At 36.3% G+C, this 16,267-nt stretch overlaps 1 protein-coding gene across 2 annotated transcripts; it reads right to left on the reverse strand.

Annotated features, from left to right (window-relative positions):
* Window positions 1-193: 193 nt before the first annotated feature.
* On the reverse strand, window positions 194-15,006 carry LOC588172 (uronyl 2-sulfotransferase). Of its 2 annotated transcripts, none has more exons than XM_011679700.2 (9): window positions 14,931-15,006; window positions 13,768-14,257; window positions 10,950-11,032; window positions 9,310-9,453; window positions 8,657-8,739; window positions 7,203-7,356; window positions 6,071-6,171; window positions 4,521-4,678; window positions 194-3,558 (listed from the first exon to the last, which is right to left on the reverse strand). In XM_011679700.2, exons 2-9 carry the CDS (start codon window positions 13,934-13,936, stop codon window positions 3,395-3,397), a joined length of 1,056 nt encoding a protein of 351 aa, XP_011678002.2. In that variant the 5' UTR covers window positions 13,937-14,257; window positions 14,931-15,006; the 3' UTR covers window positions 194-3,394. The 2 variants fall into 2 exon arrangements, with proteins under 2 accessions (XP_011678002.2, XP_792962.2); XM_787869.5 differs by having other exon boundaries at window positions 2,646-3,558; window positions 13,768-14,011; window positions 14,931-14,996.
* Between the last annotated feature and the right edge of the window lie 1,261 nt (window positions 15,007-16,267).

The raw sequence follows: 16,267 nt of genomic DNA on the forward strand, positions 1-16,267 counted from the left end.
GCTGTTGAATGCCTAAAAGTAATCATTTTCAATTGCAAAAGCACGTCAAATTCCTAAAGATAGCTGTGGAAAATGATGTAGAGGTACGTACAAGCAAATGATGTGTGTGGATATTTGTATTCATTTATCTTTCATCAATTTTTGTAACAAACAAAACAAATGTACACAGGCAAAGTTTGCTTCAAGCAGATACTTCTTTTTCAATTAAAAATTTAATTGTACCATTCCGTGGCAAAGCATTATTACGAGTTAAATTAGTTTAATACTTTTCTCAATACAAAAATCAGCATAATAACATGAATACAAAGTGATTAATAATTATCCCTGTATAATAACGACATTGCTCTTAATGAAAAGAATACTGTTAGTCACATTGCAATAGAATACTTATAAGCATACTCACATGTAAAAAAAACACAAAAGAAACAAATTATCTCTAGGCTATGCATAAATTACAGTAGAAAAAAATAAAGTTACAAAGTTAGTGTAAAAATATATAAACAGATACAAAACAAAAATATTACAATTATTCCTGTAATAAACATACATCATTCATATGACTACTCTCCAAGATCACATTAAACGCTGCTTCTCTTCTACATGAACAATGCAACTTAATATACCTATTACTATGAAGACACATTGGGCTTTGGCATATAAATAAAGTAAAATAAATAGTTTTTAAAAAAGTTGGTGTTACGTAGTACATGTTCGTCACACATTTTTGTTCTTAAATGCTTAAATATAGTAATGCCCAAATTGTGAAATCGTAAAGGAAAGGAATTCACATACAAGGTTGACATCTCTTCGCAGACAGCCTGATAAAAAATTTCAGACGTTTGAAATACCGTGACAGCAATCTATCTAGTTTTCAGCTCCTAAATACTGTTTCTCATGTATAAATATGTCATTAACTTTTGTGATTCCAAGCTCTTTCTCCCTTTGGGCACCACTCAACAAATATTATGGGTAGCAAACCTATAGTACCGGTAATTACAATTTTTTTAAAATTCACAACTTTGTTATCTTATATCCGATTTTGTTAAAACTTTCACCAGTGTGCTTCTCTGGTTTTTCTGCTTTCTATTAGTACAAGCCAAACATGAGGGTTGACCGTGACTACATGTACGTCACAGTCCACTGACCAAATTTCCATGGAATTAGGGATCTCAGATTTCAAACATTCATGACTTTCTTATTGGTCTGATTTACATCAAACTTTTGCCATACCGTTATTTTTCTGCTTTTATACAAATTAAATTATCACAAAGGTTGACTGTCCCTTTAAAATTCAGCCCACAATGCAAATAAATACTGGTAACTTGTAAAAAAAGCACCAATTAATGAGCTCTCTGGGTAAATATGGTACAAACAGTTGGATTTTCACGGACTAGTACTTTCTAATGAATCGGTACATGCCAATATACCTAATCGTGCCCAGCACGAACTCATTCTATTGCTACTCTAATACATTTGAATAGTTTCAAGGTACATGTATATAGGCCCACTTATGTACAGTACTATTATTAATACAATTAATTGAACATGATTGTTTAACTAGTATTTTCAGAATTGCTTACTCTGTATTTTAAATGAATATTCACTTAAATAGTACACTTCCCAGCTTAATAATTCAATTTAAACTATTAATTTGTTACATACTTTCATTCAGGCTCTCTAAATACTTCAATGAAAGACTCAAAATAAACTTATAAACACACAAACATAAATTATCAAATGATTAAAGGCAGTCGAACAAAGTTCCATTAAGTATAAAAATGAAAAAATTACAACTGGATAACAAACTGCACACAGTTGAAGCATAGATATTGCTTTCGATTGACAGTTATTGCCTCGTGAAGAATATTCTATTAGCTTATTAATTTGGCATGTCCAATTATGGGGTTCAAGATTTCACTTATTTACTTGGTTAGACATCAAAGATTCACATTTCTTTGTCTTTCCAGCAACTTTCTTGACATAAATATTTATTTAGAAGAAAGTAATCCTGAATGATATGAATAGTAGGTTCACTGAATTTATAGCAGAAAACCAGAAATGTTTATATTTTATGATATTTGTATACATGATATATCGTTTTCTTTGTCAACTCAATTTGAAAGTCTTTCTTCTATTAGACATTTTTAATCCATGTCAATGCAGTCCTAGGACTGCGATTATGTATTTTTTATAAAATATTTCAAGTAAGTAAGAATACTTTAATACAAAGGACTTTACTAGGATTCTTTGTTGTGCACATCTACTTATATTCACCACAATCTGCCACTCATTTTCACATAAGACATATTATCTTGCCAGAGTGGTTTTCAAATGACTTGATAATTGCAGTAAAAGGATAGACCTATATTCTACACAAATATCCAGCACAATGGTTTCTCAACTCTCCCACTTAATATGTTAAGTTAAGTATAATTGAAGGCAATCTGTGAAAGTGCTCATAATCCAAATTCACTGACTTTATGACTTTTGTATTCATAATAATCTTCATGGAAAGGTCCTAACTTTCATAATCAAATTACTCCTTCAGATAAAAAATATTCATGATATATTGTAGGAAATAGAAAATGCAAATCCAAAATCCATGACAAGTACTATTTTTGAATAAGGTTTGATTTTTTTAAATGTAATAAACTGCCTTTATTACATGCAGAGCATAACTTGGTAAAAATTGAACAGATGTGTTAGATTTGACTATCATGTTGAAAAAATTTACAAAATGGAACACATCTTGATAGAATCTGCACACATACAGTGCATATAATTCAATACCATATCGACTTTACAGTTTTACTCAGACATTTTTGTTTAAATACACCCGTCTTTGAAATATTACCAAGTATATTACCGAATAAGCCACTCTACATGTATCATTTTTTTCTTTTCAAATTCACTGAATAAATGCATGTGTTCTAGTACTTTGATATTTTACACACTTTCAAGCAACCTCACTCATCACAATGAAATGTTCATGCTTCTTTCTCTATTTTGGGGGGTCAAGCTCGCTATCCATAAGGACCGCTATTAACAAAGACCATTATTCATAAGGACCGTTATCCATAACGTGTAACAAAATGAATAGCGATCCTTTATGAATAGCGGCCTTTATAAATAGCAACGTCCCCTTGAGCCTATAAAACAGCCAGGCCTCTCATAGCAGTCAATATATCTATACTATACATAAGGACCGCTATCCATAATGCGTGACTACATAAATAGCGGTCCTTATGAATAGCGAGCAGACCCCATTTTGGGGAATATACAGGTGTTCTATCTGAACGTTCTTATCATCCCCTTAACCTGACCCCTGTCCCCTTCTCCCTTTCATTATCAGCCGAGGATAAAAAGAACCTCATTTTCACGGTTGATACCTGCACTAGATGCACCGATCCACCCCTAGATGGCGCTTTAGCTTGTGAAACCTCTCCTTGACATAGTCGTAGAACTCGTAGTCTAATTTCATCCTTTCTTTCATGATTTCCACCGACCTTGCGCTGGGCATCTTCTTGAAAGACGTCTTAGAGACTGCAGAGAATTCATCTGTATAAAAAAAAAAAAATGTTAAGATCAAGAAAATGTGCGTTTTAATTATACACTTGATCTGAATAGAAAAAGCCTTACAATGTAGACGATACACTTTCAATTACACATTTAAAGCAAATCTCTTACCATAACAGAATAAGATATCATATATTTCATCAGCTATTGTATTTTCCTTGCTCTCACAGAAGGTAAAGAGAAATAATCTGGGGGGTGTTTCACAAAGACTAAGATCAACTTTAAGTTGGACTTAACTATGGCAGGCCGTTCATGCCACTGTTTGCTGTCACCATTATGATCTTTAGATAACACTTTTTCCTTCAATAATGATTTATCAAAAAAATGTAACTTCTGTAGATTTGTGACCATGATTTGTATGTCCCTTGAGAGACCAATGCCATTCAATGGTGAGAGCATACTTTGGCATGAACGGCCTGCCATGGTTAAGTCCAGCTTAAAGTTGATCTTAGTCTTTGTGAAACACTCCTGTGGTCTTACAAACTCACATCAAACCAAAATCTTATACCTCACCCTAAAACCTATATCCTTTAAAAAAAAAAGCCCAGAGCAAATATCTCTGGAGAAAATAATGGGTCACCATAGATAAATGACAAACTCTAGGCAACAGGAGGTGCAGTGGCTCAGTGGTCTCGTAACCAGGAGGTCCCAGGTTCGAAACCAAGTCAAGTGCTGGTGCCCTTTGGCAAGGGATTAATCCTCATTACCAAGTCCCTCAGAGAGGATTAAAAGACATCAGTCTCCTGGTCGCTTACTTGCAAGCAAACATATGCTTTTTTGGCAGTCAGATTTTTTAATTTTTTTTTTTTTAAGTAGTCGGGGAAACAAGCCAACCAACCAACTAACCATATCAAACACACAACCATAAAAACGAAACACTCTGGAAAGGATTACCACATATTTAACAAAAAATGTCTTGTAGGCGGTTTAGCAAAATCACTTACCTTTGTTAGCCTGATAATCATGTATGGCACCACCGAACATAGATGGCAGCAGACGCTCTATGACACGGAGGAAGCTTTCATACTCCTCAACGATCCCGACGACCAGGAAATTGTCAAGGTTACGCTTTGCTTGTTCTAAGGCATACTCTGGTGATGTTCTAGGAAGGACATATTAAACGTCATTCAAACATATGGTAAACTGGCAAAATAAAAACTAATTTTTATACATGTAAATGAACAGCAGGTAGTTTTTTTTTTAATGTACCTGCCCTTATCACTCCCACTCCCCCCCCCCCCCCCCATCCAGGTGTACTTTCATATCCGTGTAATAAAACATAAAGTAATGTAAAATGCACTACGCTTGTGTTATTTTAATTTTTCTATCGAATGCAGTTTGCATTTAATGCGTCTTATGAAAATGGTGCTTTAGTAGTGTCAGTGATTGGTAATGCAAAAATAGAAATGGCCTAAATTGTAACAAAGCAAGGAGATATATAATGTCAATTTATAATAGCCTGTGCAACAATAGAATGTGACCTTTTTCATATTTTGTAAAGTACTGTATTTGCCGGTGTAAAGGCCGCAGTATTTTTGGAAGAGAAAATATCAAAAAGTCGGGGTGCGGCCTTTACGAAGAAAGAGTAAAAAAAAAAAAAAAAAAACGAAAGTCAAAACCAACACGAATTTGCACGTATGGGACTAGAAACGGTAAAATAACAATACCACTATGGTACAGGACATTTCCAAACATCTTACCGACAATTTTATCTTGCATTGTTGACATGAAGACGAAAATAAACGTCCTAACCCAACATTTGCCGATAGATCTTGATCTAAGTTCGTGCCAATGCGTTGCAAAGGTAAAGGAAGGGACAGTCTAATGGAGCTGCCGCGAACATCCATCCGAAGTCGCCATTTTGTTTTTCCATTTCATGCAGTTTCGCATTACACCGTACATTGTGGTAGGGGTATATCGGACACCAAATCTGCCTGTGATCACTTTTTTAGCTAAACTTCAGGTAAATTATAAGAACATGGATGAATTTGGTATCAGTTTGTAAAAAAAAATTAGTGTTTTCGAGAAAATTATGATTATTTTGTTTTGTCCGTTTTTTTTCTTCTTGTTTTTCCCTCTTTGAAATGTCAAAGTTGGGGGTGCGGCCTATGCGGCCTTATCGCCGGCAAATACGGTATTGAACAAATCTGTCTTTAAGGGCCAATGTTTTACATGCCAGAGAAGTAAGAAGGGGCATAAAATCAGGTTAAAATCGAAGGATAAGGATAAGTTCATATCAATCTGTGAGATTTTTTTTAGCAAGCTTTCTCTATTCGGATCATTAAATCATACCACAACTCCGCTATAACAATTCACAGTGATTTTAAACTCAGTTTCTCTCTAAATGAGACTTCACTGCAAGAACTCAGAAAGCAGAATATCACAAAGTAGGAACACTGACAAAAATAATGCCTCCGGCTACTTCGTTACAGAGGCATAAAAAGCCTGGGCATTATGTGGGGAATTGTACGTTTATGACAGAGCTCCTACTTACATGCACTTCTCCTCATAGCCGCAAAATGTCCTGATATTGATGTTTGTGTAGTACTCTCCTGTACAGCTAGGGCGGCCTCTCTCAACGCACTCATCATAAGTCTGAGACAAGAAAATCATCGTAATCCATATGTTCTCAATATTATTCAGAAACCTGCATGCTTAGTGGTATAGTTCAACTTGAATACAACTTGAATACAAAATTGAATATCATGACAAGCTATTTTTTCATATATACATATGACCCTTTGATCTTTGACCTCATGACCCCCAAAATCTAATCAGATCATTGGCTCTGCAAGATTCATACATGTGTTGAGTTTGATGGTAATCCGTCCATCAGTTCTAATGATAATGCGAGCACAAGCTATTTTTCGCAAACATAATGAACCCCATGACCTTTGACCGGGTGATCCCAAAATCTGATCAGTTCATTGGCTCTGCAAGATACATACATGACCCAAGTTTGGCGGGAATTTATCAATCGGTTTTTTAGATAACGCGATCACGAGAACGGGACGTACGAACAGACGGACAACCAGAAAACATAAAGCCTCCGGCTACTCTGTTGCGGAGGCATAGAAATCTTATCTGGTAACTCTTGTGTGATTACTGGTCACAACTACATATCAAGTGAAAGTATTGTTGAGCCTAAAACAAGAGCCTGTGTCATCCAACCAGAGTTGCCAACCTTATGCGACCAAAAAAGGAATCATGATGGCAAAAAAAAGGAATTCATAAAAACGAACCTTGCAACCACGCGCGACACACTTCCAATGCAGAAATGTTCATTCCTCATGCTGTTTTTTTCCATACAAGCAGGTTTTTTTTGTTTAGGTTATTTTGGTATTATCGACATTTCATTCTTTTTGAGAATATTTTTCTCTTAAAGTACATTTTGAAATTAGTTTTCTATTGAATTTGTGATCAAATCACCATTTTAGGGCAGTTTTTTGACATGTGCTATGTAAAAAAAAAAAAAAATTATTCAAAAAAAAAGAAAAAAAGAAGTATTTTATGAAGAAAAAACGTAATACCGTAATTTTGAGGAAAAAACGGAGTAACTCCGGCAAAGTACGGAATGGTTGGCAGCTCTGTCCAACCGATTAGTCCCCTTTCAGCAAGTTTCTCACCTGATTGACTGCTGATACGCCCTCCTTGACGATCATCTCATGAAGCTTATTGACGTCCATATCAGCGTCGCCAAAACGCATGAAGTAATACCAGGAGACATGACGGGCTAGTGGGTCTCGAAGCATGCTCACATAGACAGGCATCATAGCTGGGCTAAAGAAGCAAACAATACAGCATTGCTTTCAAATGTCTATTCTTGAAAGTAGGTAAGCAACTGTACATGTATAAACATTAATGAGAAGTGAGGGCATTAATTAGAGGAACCCCCTGAAATCCCTGGAGAATTTGCACAATCACCTCTCATATTAGTGTGACCAAAATGTAATTCTTGACTGCTCTAATATCAGATGAAACATTATGTTGGCTTCCCTCACGAGGATCATTACTACCATTGACATTATGTAGCTCTCACAATCTTCTTGTCGACAGCTGACCATTATTGTCTTAAAGGGATAGTCGAGTTTTGTTGCAGAGGGCGCTACACAAATTAATATTTTTGTGAGATAATGAAAAACTGAGTGTCAAATTTGAAAGAACATACAATTTAAATGACAAAATTATCTTTGTTTGATCAAAATCGGTTCAGAGATGGCTGAAATATCCATAAATATAACAATTTTGTTTACCACCACAATTATAAGATAATTTGAAAAAGCCAAGAAAAAACGAAATAGCGCCTTTTACGTCGTATTTCAGCCAATGCCAATGTTGGCTTTTGGGGGGCATTTTCGTGTTGGTTATATTACGCACAGCCAGCCGGCCCATGTATTGTTATTTTTAATTACATAATTAATTAACAGTCACCGTATTTTTTTGTAAGTGGAGCTGAATTGGTATGATCTTATTGGCTAAATTTCACACATTTTGGGGTCTAAAATTACCTTCATAGCGATTTTAGGTTCTAAAAGGGCACTAGAAATGTCAAAGATAATAATAAGAGCAATAACCATGCACTTTGAAGGCATTTGCGGTCTGAAAACAGAACTCAACTTTCCCTTTAAGATGTGATCGAAAGATTATTTGAAATGGCCGCTTGTAAAAAGGACACAATACGTGCCCACAGAGTTTCCACAGTATAGAGCTCCGAGCAGACCACAACAAGACTCCAAATATCAGGTTTTGAGATACGATGGAAGAAAATTTTGAAACATGGCTTTCCTCTTGTTATGAGCAAAGTTATTTCTAACTGTCCTTTAGAGTAATCAACACACTACAATAAATGTTAATGCACCACGGAATACACACACTTTTCTTAACGTTGTTTGTGATTGAGTTTTTGTTTTTTGTTTTTTAATCACAAAATTTATAATTTTGGTGGTCTATTCCCGAAACGTATGCATTCATGGATGAATAAACTAGGTGGGTAGAAATAAGTCCAAAAGAAACATCTATTGGAAAAAATAAAGAATGCATCGATGGAGAAATAGGATTTTGACTGCAGGAGAGTACTCACTTGGTGAAACCTATGAAGCGTATATGTCCATGAAACAATCCTCCGGGGGGCACGGACTGAAGCTTTTCAGTCAGAAGACTTTTCTGTTAATAAGAAAACACAAAGTGAGAAGTCATGGTTTGCTGACACACAGAGACTCCCAAAGGGAAAGGGCCATGATACTGTGAATGTCAAACAGTTGCATTTAAATAATTGGTGTATCAAAATTTAATATGGAACAAGCGTAATTTTGAAGGCAAGATTGATTTTTTTGTTATACAAATGTAAAGATGCAGTAGGAGAAATGCAATACCAACCCCTCGATCAAATGGTGTTGGTATTAAACTTTACATTGAAGCCGATTTACAACTTTCTAAATTAATTCATTGTTTCATTGAATTATGGCCATTTAAGTTAAATGAAATAAATTCACAATTTACAGATAAAGTTGAGTACTGCTCATGTGATTGCATTGTGAAAATTATTAAGAAATGTTATGTACAACGTTCAGAATTGCAAAATTTTGGAATCCTCACAACGAAAACAGTGATAACCATATTCAGTAATTTTCATGTTATGACAAAGCTGGCAAATTATTTTTCAGAGCTCAGCTTGACATCTATACAAATGACAAGATAAATTCTTAAGCCTGCTGCTAGCTCATTTTTTCTTACCATTTTATTTTCCTCGCTGTTTGCGAGGAGGTAAGGCAAGTCAGTGATGGCACTGATGTTGTTCTTGTCCTTCAAGATCCAAGCCACCCACACAAAGGTCCTACTACCGCACTTTGGAACACTCACGTACACAACATTGTTTGTCTGAATCAGTGGTTTGAGAGGAGAGGAGAGGAGAGGAGAGGAAAGGAAAATTGTTAAAATTTAATACTGCAACAATATTTAACACTCTTCAATCTTTCTCGCTCTTAAAATAGATAAAATGTATCAATTCTGTTTCAATTTATGTATTTCTATAGAATCAGTTGTAGGGCAACAAACATACATAAGTAAGGGATACTAGGAAGAGACTTAATCAAGATTTGGTGCACTAAAAATTCAATATAACATTAAAGTCATTAATGACAGAAGAACAAAATCTTAAAGACTGTGGTCTCACTTGCTGAGAATATCAAATTAAGTTGTTACATATGAAGCAGAGAAATATTTCTATGATAAAAATGTCTACTTTTTAATATTACCCCTTTCATGGTGGCCTGATTTTCATTGGATACATCTGATGAAACGGCGACTATGAATGGTACAGAGGAGAAAAGGCTGATAGAATAGCCATTAAAAAGAAGAGAAATTCTTCTGCTCAAGAGAAGGAGAAATTCTCTTTTCATCTGTGTGACTCTGATGAAACGGCCACTATGAATGGGTTTGGGAGAAAACATCGAAGAAAACAACAATGAAAATGGCCAAAGCCAGTGAATTTCACCGGCAATATGAAAGGGACAGGAGGGAAAGCAGCGGTTTCACCTTTGTTTACATCAGGCAAATTCTATCAGTATTTTCATCGGTGTGGCTCTGATAGAAGGATTATGAAAGGGGTACATAAGATGAACATAGATATATTGTACATGTATGTGAAATACATATAAATTTGGGTGTCCTACATATTTGACTTATTATCACTTAGAACTTAAAGGTACTATGTCCCTTTTGCAGCCAACCTCAAATGCTGTAGAACTTTGCAGGAATTATGAATATGTCATGTATGTCCTATCTGTGAAATTTAAACGTTAGCAGTGTCCTCATATTCAAATTATGCAAGGAAACCCGTTTACTTGCTACACTTCACTGTCAGACACTTGAGTGACTGACTGGCTTTTTTTCTTCTTTGGTAATAACATGCATGAAAAGAGTTGTAAAGGGTACATGAGCATTTGTCTACATCAATAACCCACTTCTTGTGATGGCCAAGATTAAACTGATTGAATCTTTGCGCAGCATAAAACGTATGGACATTCGGTACAATTGTCTGAAAATCAAGACTATTTCTTTTGGGCTCTATAGCCCTAAAGTCGATTTGACAACTAATAGTCATTATTTTCCACCTTGAAGACATTTTCAAGCCCCACCTTTTTTAGGGAAGTTCTAAATTAGTATTATCTTTCAAATGCAGTTGGAATTTAACTTCTTCATTTTTTTGGCCTGCAAATGGGACATACATGTAGTACCTTTAAGAGTACTTTCTACATTAACTATTCTGATACTCTCCCTATAAAACTAATGCTGGCATTCTGTTAAAGTGGAAAAAAAAAACATCTTTCTGTTTTTAGGCTCTTCTGTAAATTTGGAAGGAAAACAATTATTACCTTTCCCTCCACTTGGTGTCCATAAGCTGTATTGTTGATTGAAGCAACAAACTCAGGATCTTCAGGGCAGTTGTGATAATACACTGAGATTCAAATATAAAAAGAAAACAAATCTATGATACAGGAGATGGAAGAGTATGGCTACACATCTTTAATTGGATATTGTGTCACTTTGTTTCATATTGGAGCACAACAAAAGTTCTATGACATTATATACTTTAGCCAAAATTGCTCTATAGTCAGTGTCTTACACAAACAGGGGGTGTTTCACAACTTTGACTAAGATCGACTTTAAGTCGAACTTAACTATGGCAGGCCGTTTTTTGCCACTGTTTTCTCCCACTATTTACTGGCATTTGTCTCTCAAGGGCGGCATGAAAGGCCTACATGTACCAAGTTAAGTCTAACTTAAAGTCGATCTTAGTCGTTGTGAAACACCCCTAGAATCCCTAACTTCACCCTCCCCCTTCCCCCAAATCAAACACAATATTTAGCAACCCCTGACCCTAATCCTAAACCTTACAGATGACCCAATGTTGTATCTTTGACAAAATAAGGCCCAGGACAATTGTCATCAGATATATAGCACATGCATGTTACCATGGTTACCAATATACAGTATGTTTGCACATGTACATGTATCCATATTTCAATCATTTACAGTAACCAGAAGCTTTTTGCAAATTTTTAGAGTGGTAAAAAAAAATAACAAAAGGTCATGCCACATATTTAATGAATCAGAACACAGTAATTTTCTAGTCTGCACAATTCTTTTACATCAAAACAGCCATTATTAAAGGAAACCAAAACCTTCATACTAAGTTACTTTTATTGTAAAGTTTAAGATATTTGAAAAATATCAGTGACAATTTGAACAAAATCGGGCAAGGAATAAGGAAGTAAGAGCTTTTTGAAATGACTAGTCACTAGAGGGCGGTATTCAATTTGATGACATCATCTGTGAACAACTCTCCATGCCTTTTGTACATCAAATTTCATGTTTTTCCTTCTTTCTTGAGATTGAGATAATGTACTACCCCGAAAGCGAGATATAGAATGCAAAATGATATTCTACTTCACATGTTATGAAGTCGGATCAAGAACACAAATAAATACAAAGAAAACAAAAAAAATGTGAAAATTTATGTACAAAAGGCATGGAGAGTTGTTCACAGATGATGTCATCAAATTGAATACCGCCCTCTAGTGACTAGTCATTTCAAAAAGCTCTTACTTCCTTATTCCTTGCCCGATTTTGTTCAAATTTTCACTGATTTTATTCAAATCTTTTAAACTTTACAATAAAAGTAACTTAGTATGAAGGTTTTGGTTTCCTTTAACAATTTGTTGGTAATGTTTCGATCATTGACCAGAAACTTTTGCAATTTCTCAGAGGGATCAAGAAATTAAAATGTCATGCCATCTTAACACTGAAATTTTTTGATAAATGCAAACAAAAATTCCCACAATTTCAGACAGTTGCAGACAGTAGTTGGGCCTTATTAAGGGAACATTTCTAATCCCTGTGCAAAGAAATGGGAGGTGGCCATGGATTATACAATGCAGAATTGCAGATTGACCAGTCAATGGATTTCTTGTTTACACACTCTTGTCCCAACTTTGTAAACATTCAAGACTCGTCTTTACATAGCTTTTGTTTGATTTGTGCCTGAAGTTTGCTGTCAACACATTATGCAAAGTTCAGACCTGTAGCTAAGACCTACCATGTACTCAACTGTGTTGACAAAACTGAATACCGTACTTTTCAGTGCATGAAATTATGTAGACATCTTTAGCAATGCCCCTTTTTCTTTGTAATTTTATGTAAAATTCTTTGGGTATTTCTGTGATTTAAAAAAAAACTAAAGTTAACGACTAAACATTTAGCAGAGAAACCGTATTGACTCAGGCCTAGTTCACTGTCAGGAGACTTATGGCCATTCAAAAAACAAAACATGTTTAACTTCCTGCCTTTTTGAAAAATAGGAAGGAGGATCTTTTTTTTTTCTTCATAAGTGTTGGGCTATTTTTCAAGATGGCCGCTGGCATTTCAAAAAAATAAAAATAAAATCAGTAATAGATCATTTAAGCAGTATATTCTTCATGTTTTTTCATTTATAAAGTAACAAAAAAAAAGGAGGAGGACTCACAAAAAGGAAGTAGGTAGGGAAGCTAAACATTATTATTTTCTTTAAAGGGAAAGTCCACCCCCAAAATAAGTTTGTTTCGATAGAGGCAGAATAATAAGAAAATCAGGTGAGTGAAAGTGTGAGCAAATTCTGAATGAAAATAAGAAAGTTATGAATTATTGAAGTTGTGATCAATCAAATACAAATTGGAAACTCTGTGACTTATTATACGAGCTCTCCTTCATTTGCTTTGTGCATAATATTCCATAAAATCATATTTTCTTCGTTATTGATGACGGAATATATATTTGTTCCTTGCAGGGGGAGTATAGAAACATATTTGCAATTATTATATTTAGGGTGCATGTATGGTTGAAATTTTTCTTGAGGGAAAATGAAAATTTTAGATTTTTTTAGTACTGAGCAAATGGAAGTTGAGCTCGCATGATACGTCATAGAGTTGCCAATTTGTGTTTGATTGATCACAACTTCAAAAATCCTAACTTCCTTGTTTTTAATCGGAATTTGCTCAAACTTTCACTGACTTGTTTCTCTCATTTTTCTACTCCTATTAAAACTAACTTAATATCAGGGTGGACTTCCCCTTTAAATGGCCCACAGCACCCTTCTGGCTCTTGTGCACATGAATAATATTTTGTAAAACCCATCAATATACCCTTTAAACTCACCTTTGGTGTTGCTCAAGAGGTGTTCACTTTTAAAGAGCGCCTGCCTGACCCTTGACCCTGTCCTTGTATCCAACCATTCAGAATGCTCATCACGGATGATGAGAAGAAAATAGGCAGCGCTGACAATTGAAAATCCTATCAGCACCCATGCACATCTTGCCTTACGCATCTTGGGTGGGGGAGGGGGTGGGGTGCGGCACAGGAAAGAGAGTGATGATGGTTCCTATTCTCAGATGAGATGGGGCTGTGGGAGTGATATTTCAGAAGCTTATCATTGTTTCGTTTAACTTTGGGAAGCACTGATGCTGATCTCTGTGTACAGTTTTGCCAGAAAATGAGAAGATACAAAGTGAAGAGGTTGCTCAAGTGATGGTAGTCGTTTTTCTGATACTGATCGACACAAGGGATGGGGAAAATCTGTGATCTTGGAAGGTCCAAGTTTAATTTCTTTCCAGTGCTCCTTGCATCAAACTCACGTGATGACCCAAACCTGAAGACAAAATTATAATAAAGATAAAAGATAAATATTCAGGCTGGACGTGTACCAAACTGCATCTTCTGTAGAACCTTGTTTACACATATTTTTTCACGAATCATTCACAAGATAAATTGTCTACTATAAAAATTACAAATATCTCCAAGCTTTACTTTGCCTTCATTCTAAAGACAAACAACACAAAAATGAAGTGTCCCGAGGCAACCCCTGGCCCTAGGCCTAGATCTAGGCCTAGCTGCTAGTGCTACTGCTAGATCTAAATGATCTGGAAATCATGCTCAGCTCATCCCGCTCTAGATCTACCTCCAGGCTAATTTCATTGGGCCTAATTTTATGGATAATTAATATGTACTACTAGACTAGGCCTACTGGAATAAACGGTTTTCAGACGAGTCAATTCAATGCCGTGGCAAATGCCAGTCACGCGGGTGAACCGTAACGACCGCATTTTCGACGGCAAAACGCCCGCACATTCCCCGTCTGATATCATTGCGTATCCGCTAGATAAGTCGCCGTGCGAATGATCTCTACATTTCAGCTAATTTTAGCTATTTTCAAAATAACATTCCATCTCCTTTTAATCCTTGACGATAAAATTGGAACTTGAAATTATTTCCATACAAGTTTCATGCGTTGAAATCATCACAAAAGTCATAATTATGCTTACCAAAAATGCAATAAATAGAGAGTGCTAAAACTAGCTAGCGATCCGATGTGACGTAATGCGCTCAGGGTACGGCCGGCCGGGTGCAGCTAACTGATCAGTGGTGCATAGCCACCAAGATGCCACACATGCATTAAAGTTACCATTTGTTTACATTACATGAGGGTGTGGTCTGCGGGCGTGGCACAGAATCTATCTGAGCAAATTTAATAAATTGAAAAGTTCCCTAAACTTATCAAAAAAATAAAAATTAAGACCATTAGAACCTTGTTATGTGAGGAGGTATCTATATTATGAACAGAAACGGATCCATGATTCAGTCATTGACTCACTCCAGTACCGCGGGGCCTACAAAAAAGATAAAAATATCATGAAAAAGCAAACTGCAGAGAAGGAGCTACATACCTAGAGGAGGGGGGGGGGGGGGGGGGGAGAAGAAGACAAAAAAGAGAAGGGAAGAAGGAGAAGAAGAATAAGTAAAATTTGTTTCAGATTGTTTAATTGGCAGCCCAATCATCTTGCTCGGGAGGGGGGGGGGGGGCGTACAAACACAAATGGGGGTGCATGCCCCCTCCCCCTCCCCGACTGGATCTGCCTAGGATAAACATTTTGACCTATACCCAGCATCTGTATGGATATAAGTAATCAATTAAACAAAATCGAGGAGGACGGTGGGGGCCCGGGGGGGGGGGGGGGGCCGGTGTGACCGCGTAGAATGTAACCCGCACCGATCGTCCGACTATTAGAGATCGATCGAGAGCGGACGATCGGTGCGGATTTTATCCGCGCAGAATGTCCGTGTCGGACATTCCGTGCGCGCCTCAAATATCTGACGGACAATCCGTGCGGAAGAGGTCTCGCACCAATAGTCCGCCTGCCGCACCGAATGTCCGTACTCTAGTCCACACGTATACATAATTATAGTCAATATAGTGGAGGCTGTTAGGGCTAAAAAGGGGTTGTTTGGTGCAGATTCTTCTAAAAGCACCAAATTTGGCCCAGAGGTAGATTATACCATACTTTTACGATTTCTTCCGGACGCCAAGAAGGGCACCCTCTGGGTATGCCATATTGGGCAAATCCAAAATGGCCGCCATCTGAGTTAAAGGTCAAGCGTAGTTCCGAAAGGAAAAGCGGTTGTATGATAATAGTTTATCTATTTATGGGGTTTTGGTGGTCAGAGAATCTGATTTTGATGTTCTTTCATCGATTTGAGGTCTCCTAGGGTCTGCCATACTGGTCATATTGGTCAAATCCAAAATGGCCGCCATCTTATAGTTACACATCAAGTGTAGTCACGAAAGAAAATGGGCTAGTATGATAAAAGTTTATATAAAAAT

The sequence above is a fragment of the Strongylocentrotus purpuratus genome, unplaced genomic scaffold, assembly GCF_000002235.5.
Source record: "Strongylocentrotus purpuratus isolate Spur 01 unplaced genomic scaffold, Spur_5.0 spur5_scaffold_7, whole genome shotgun sequence".
Taxonomy (NCBI): Eukaryota; Metazoa; Echinodermata; class Echinoidea; order Camarodonta; family Strongylocentrotidae; genus Strongylocentrotus; species Strongylocentrotus purpuratus.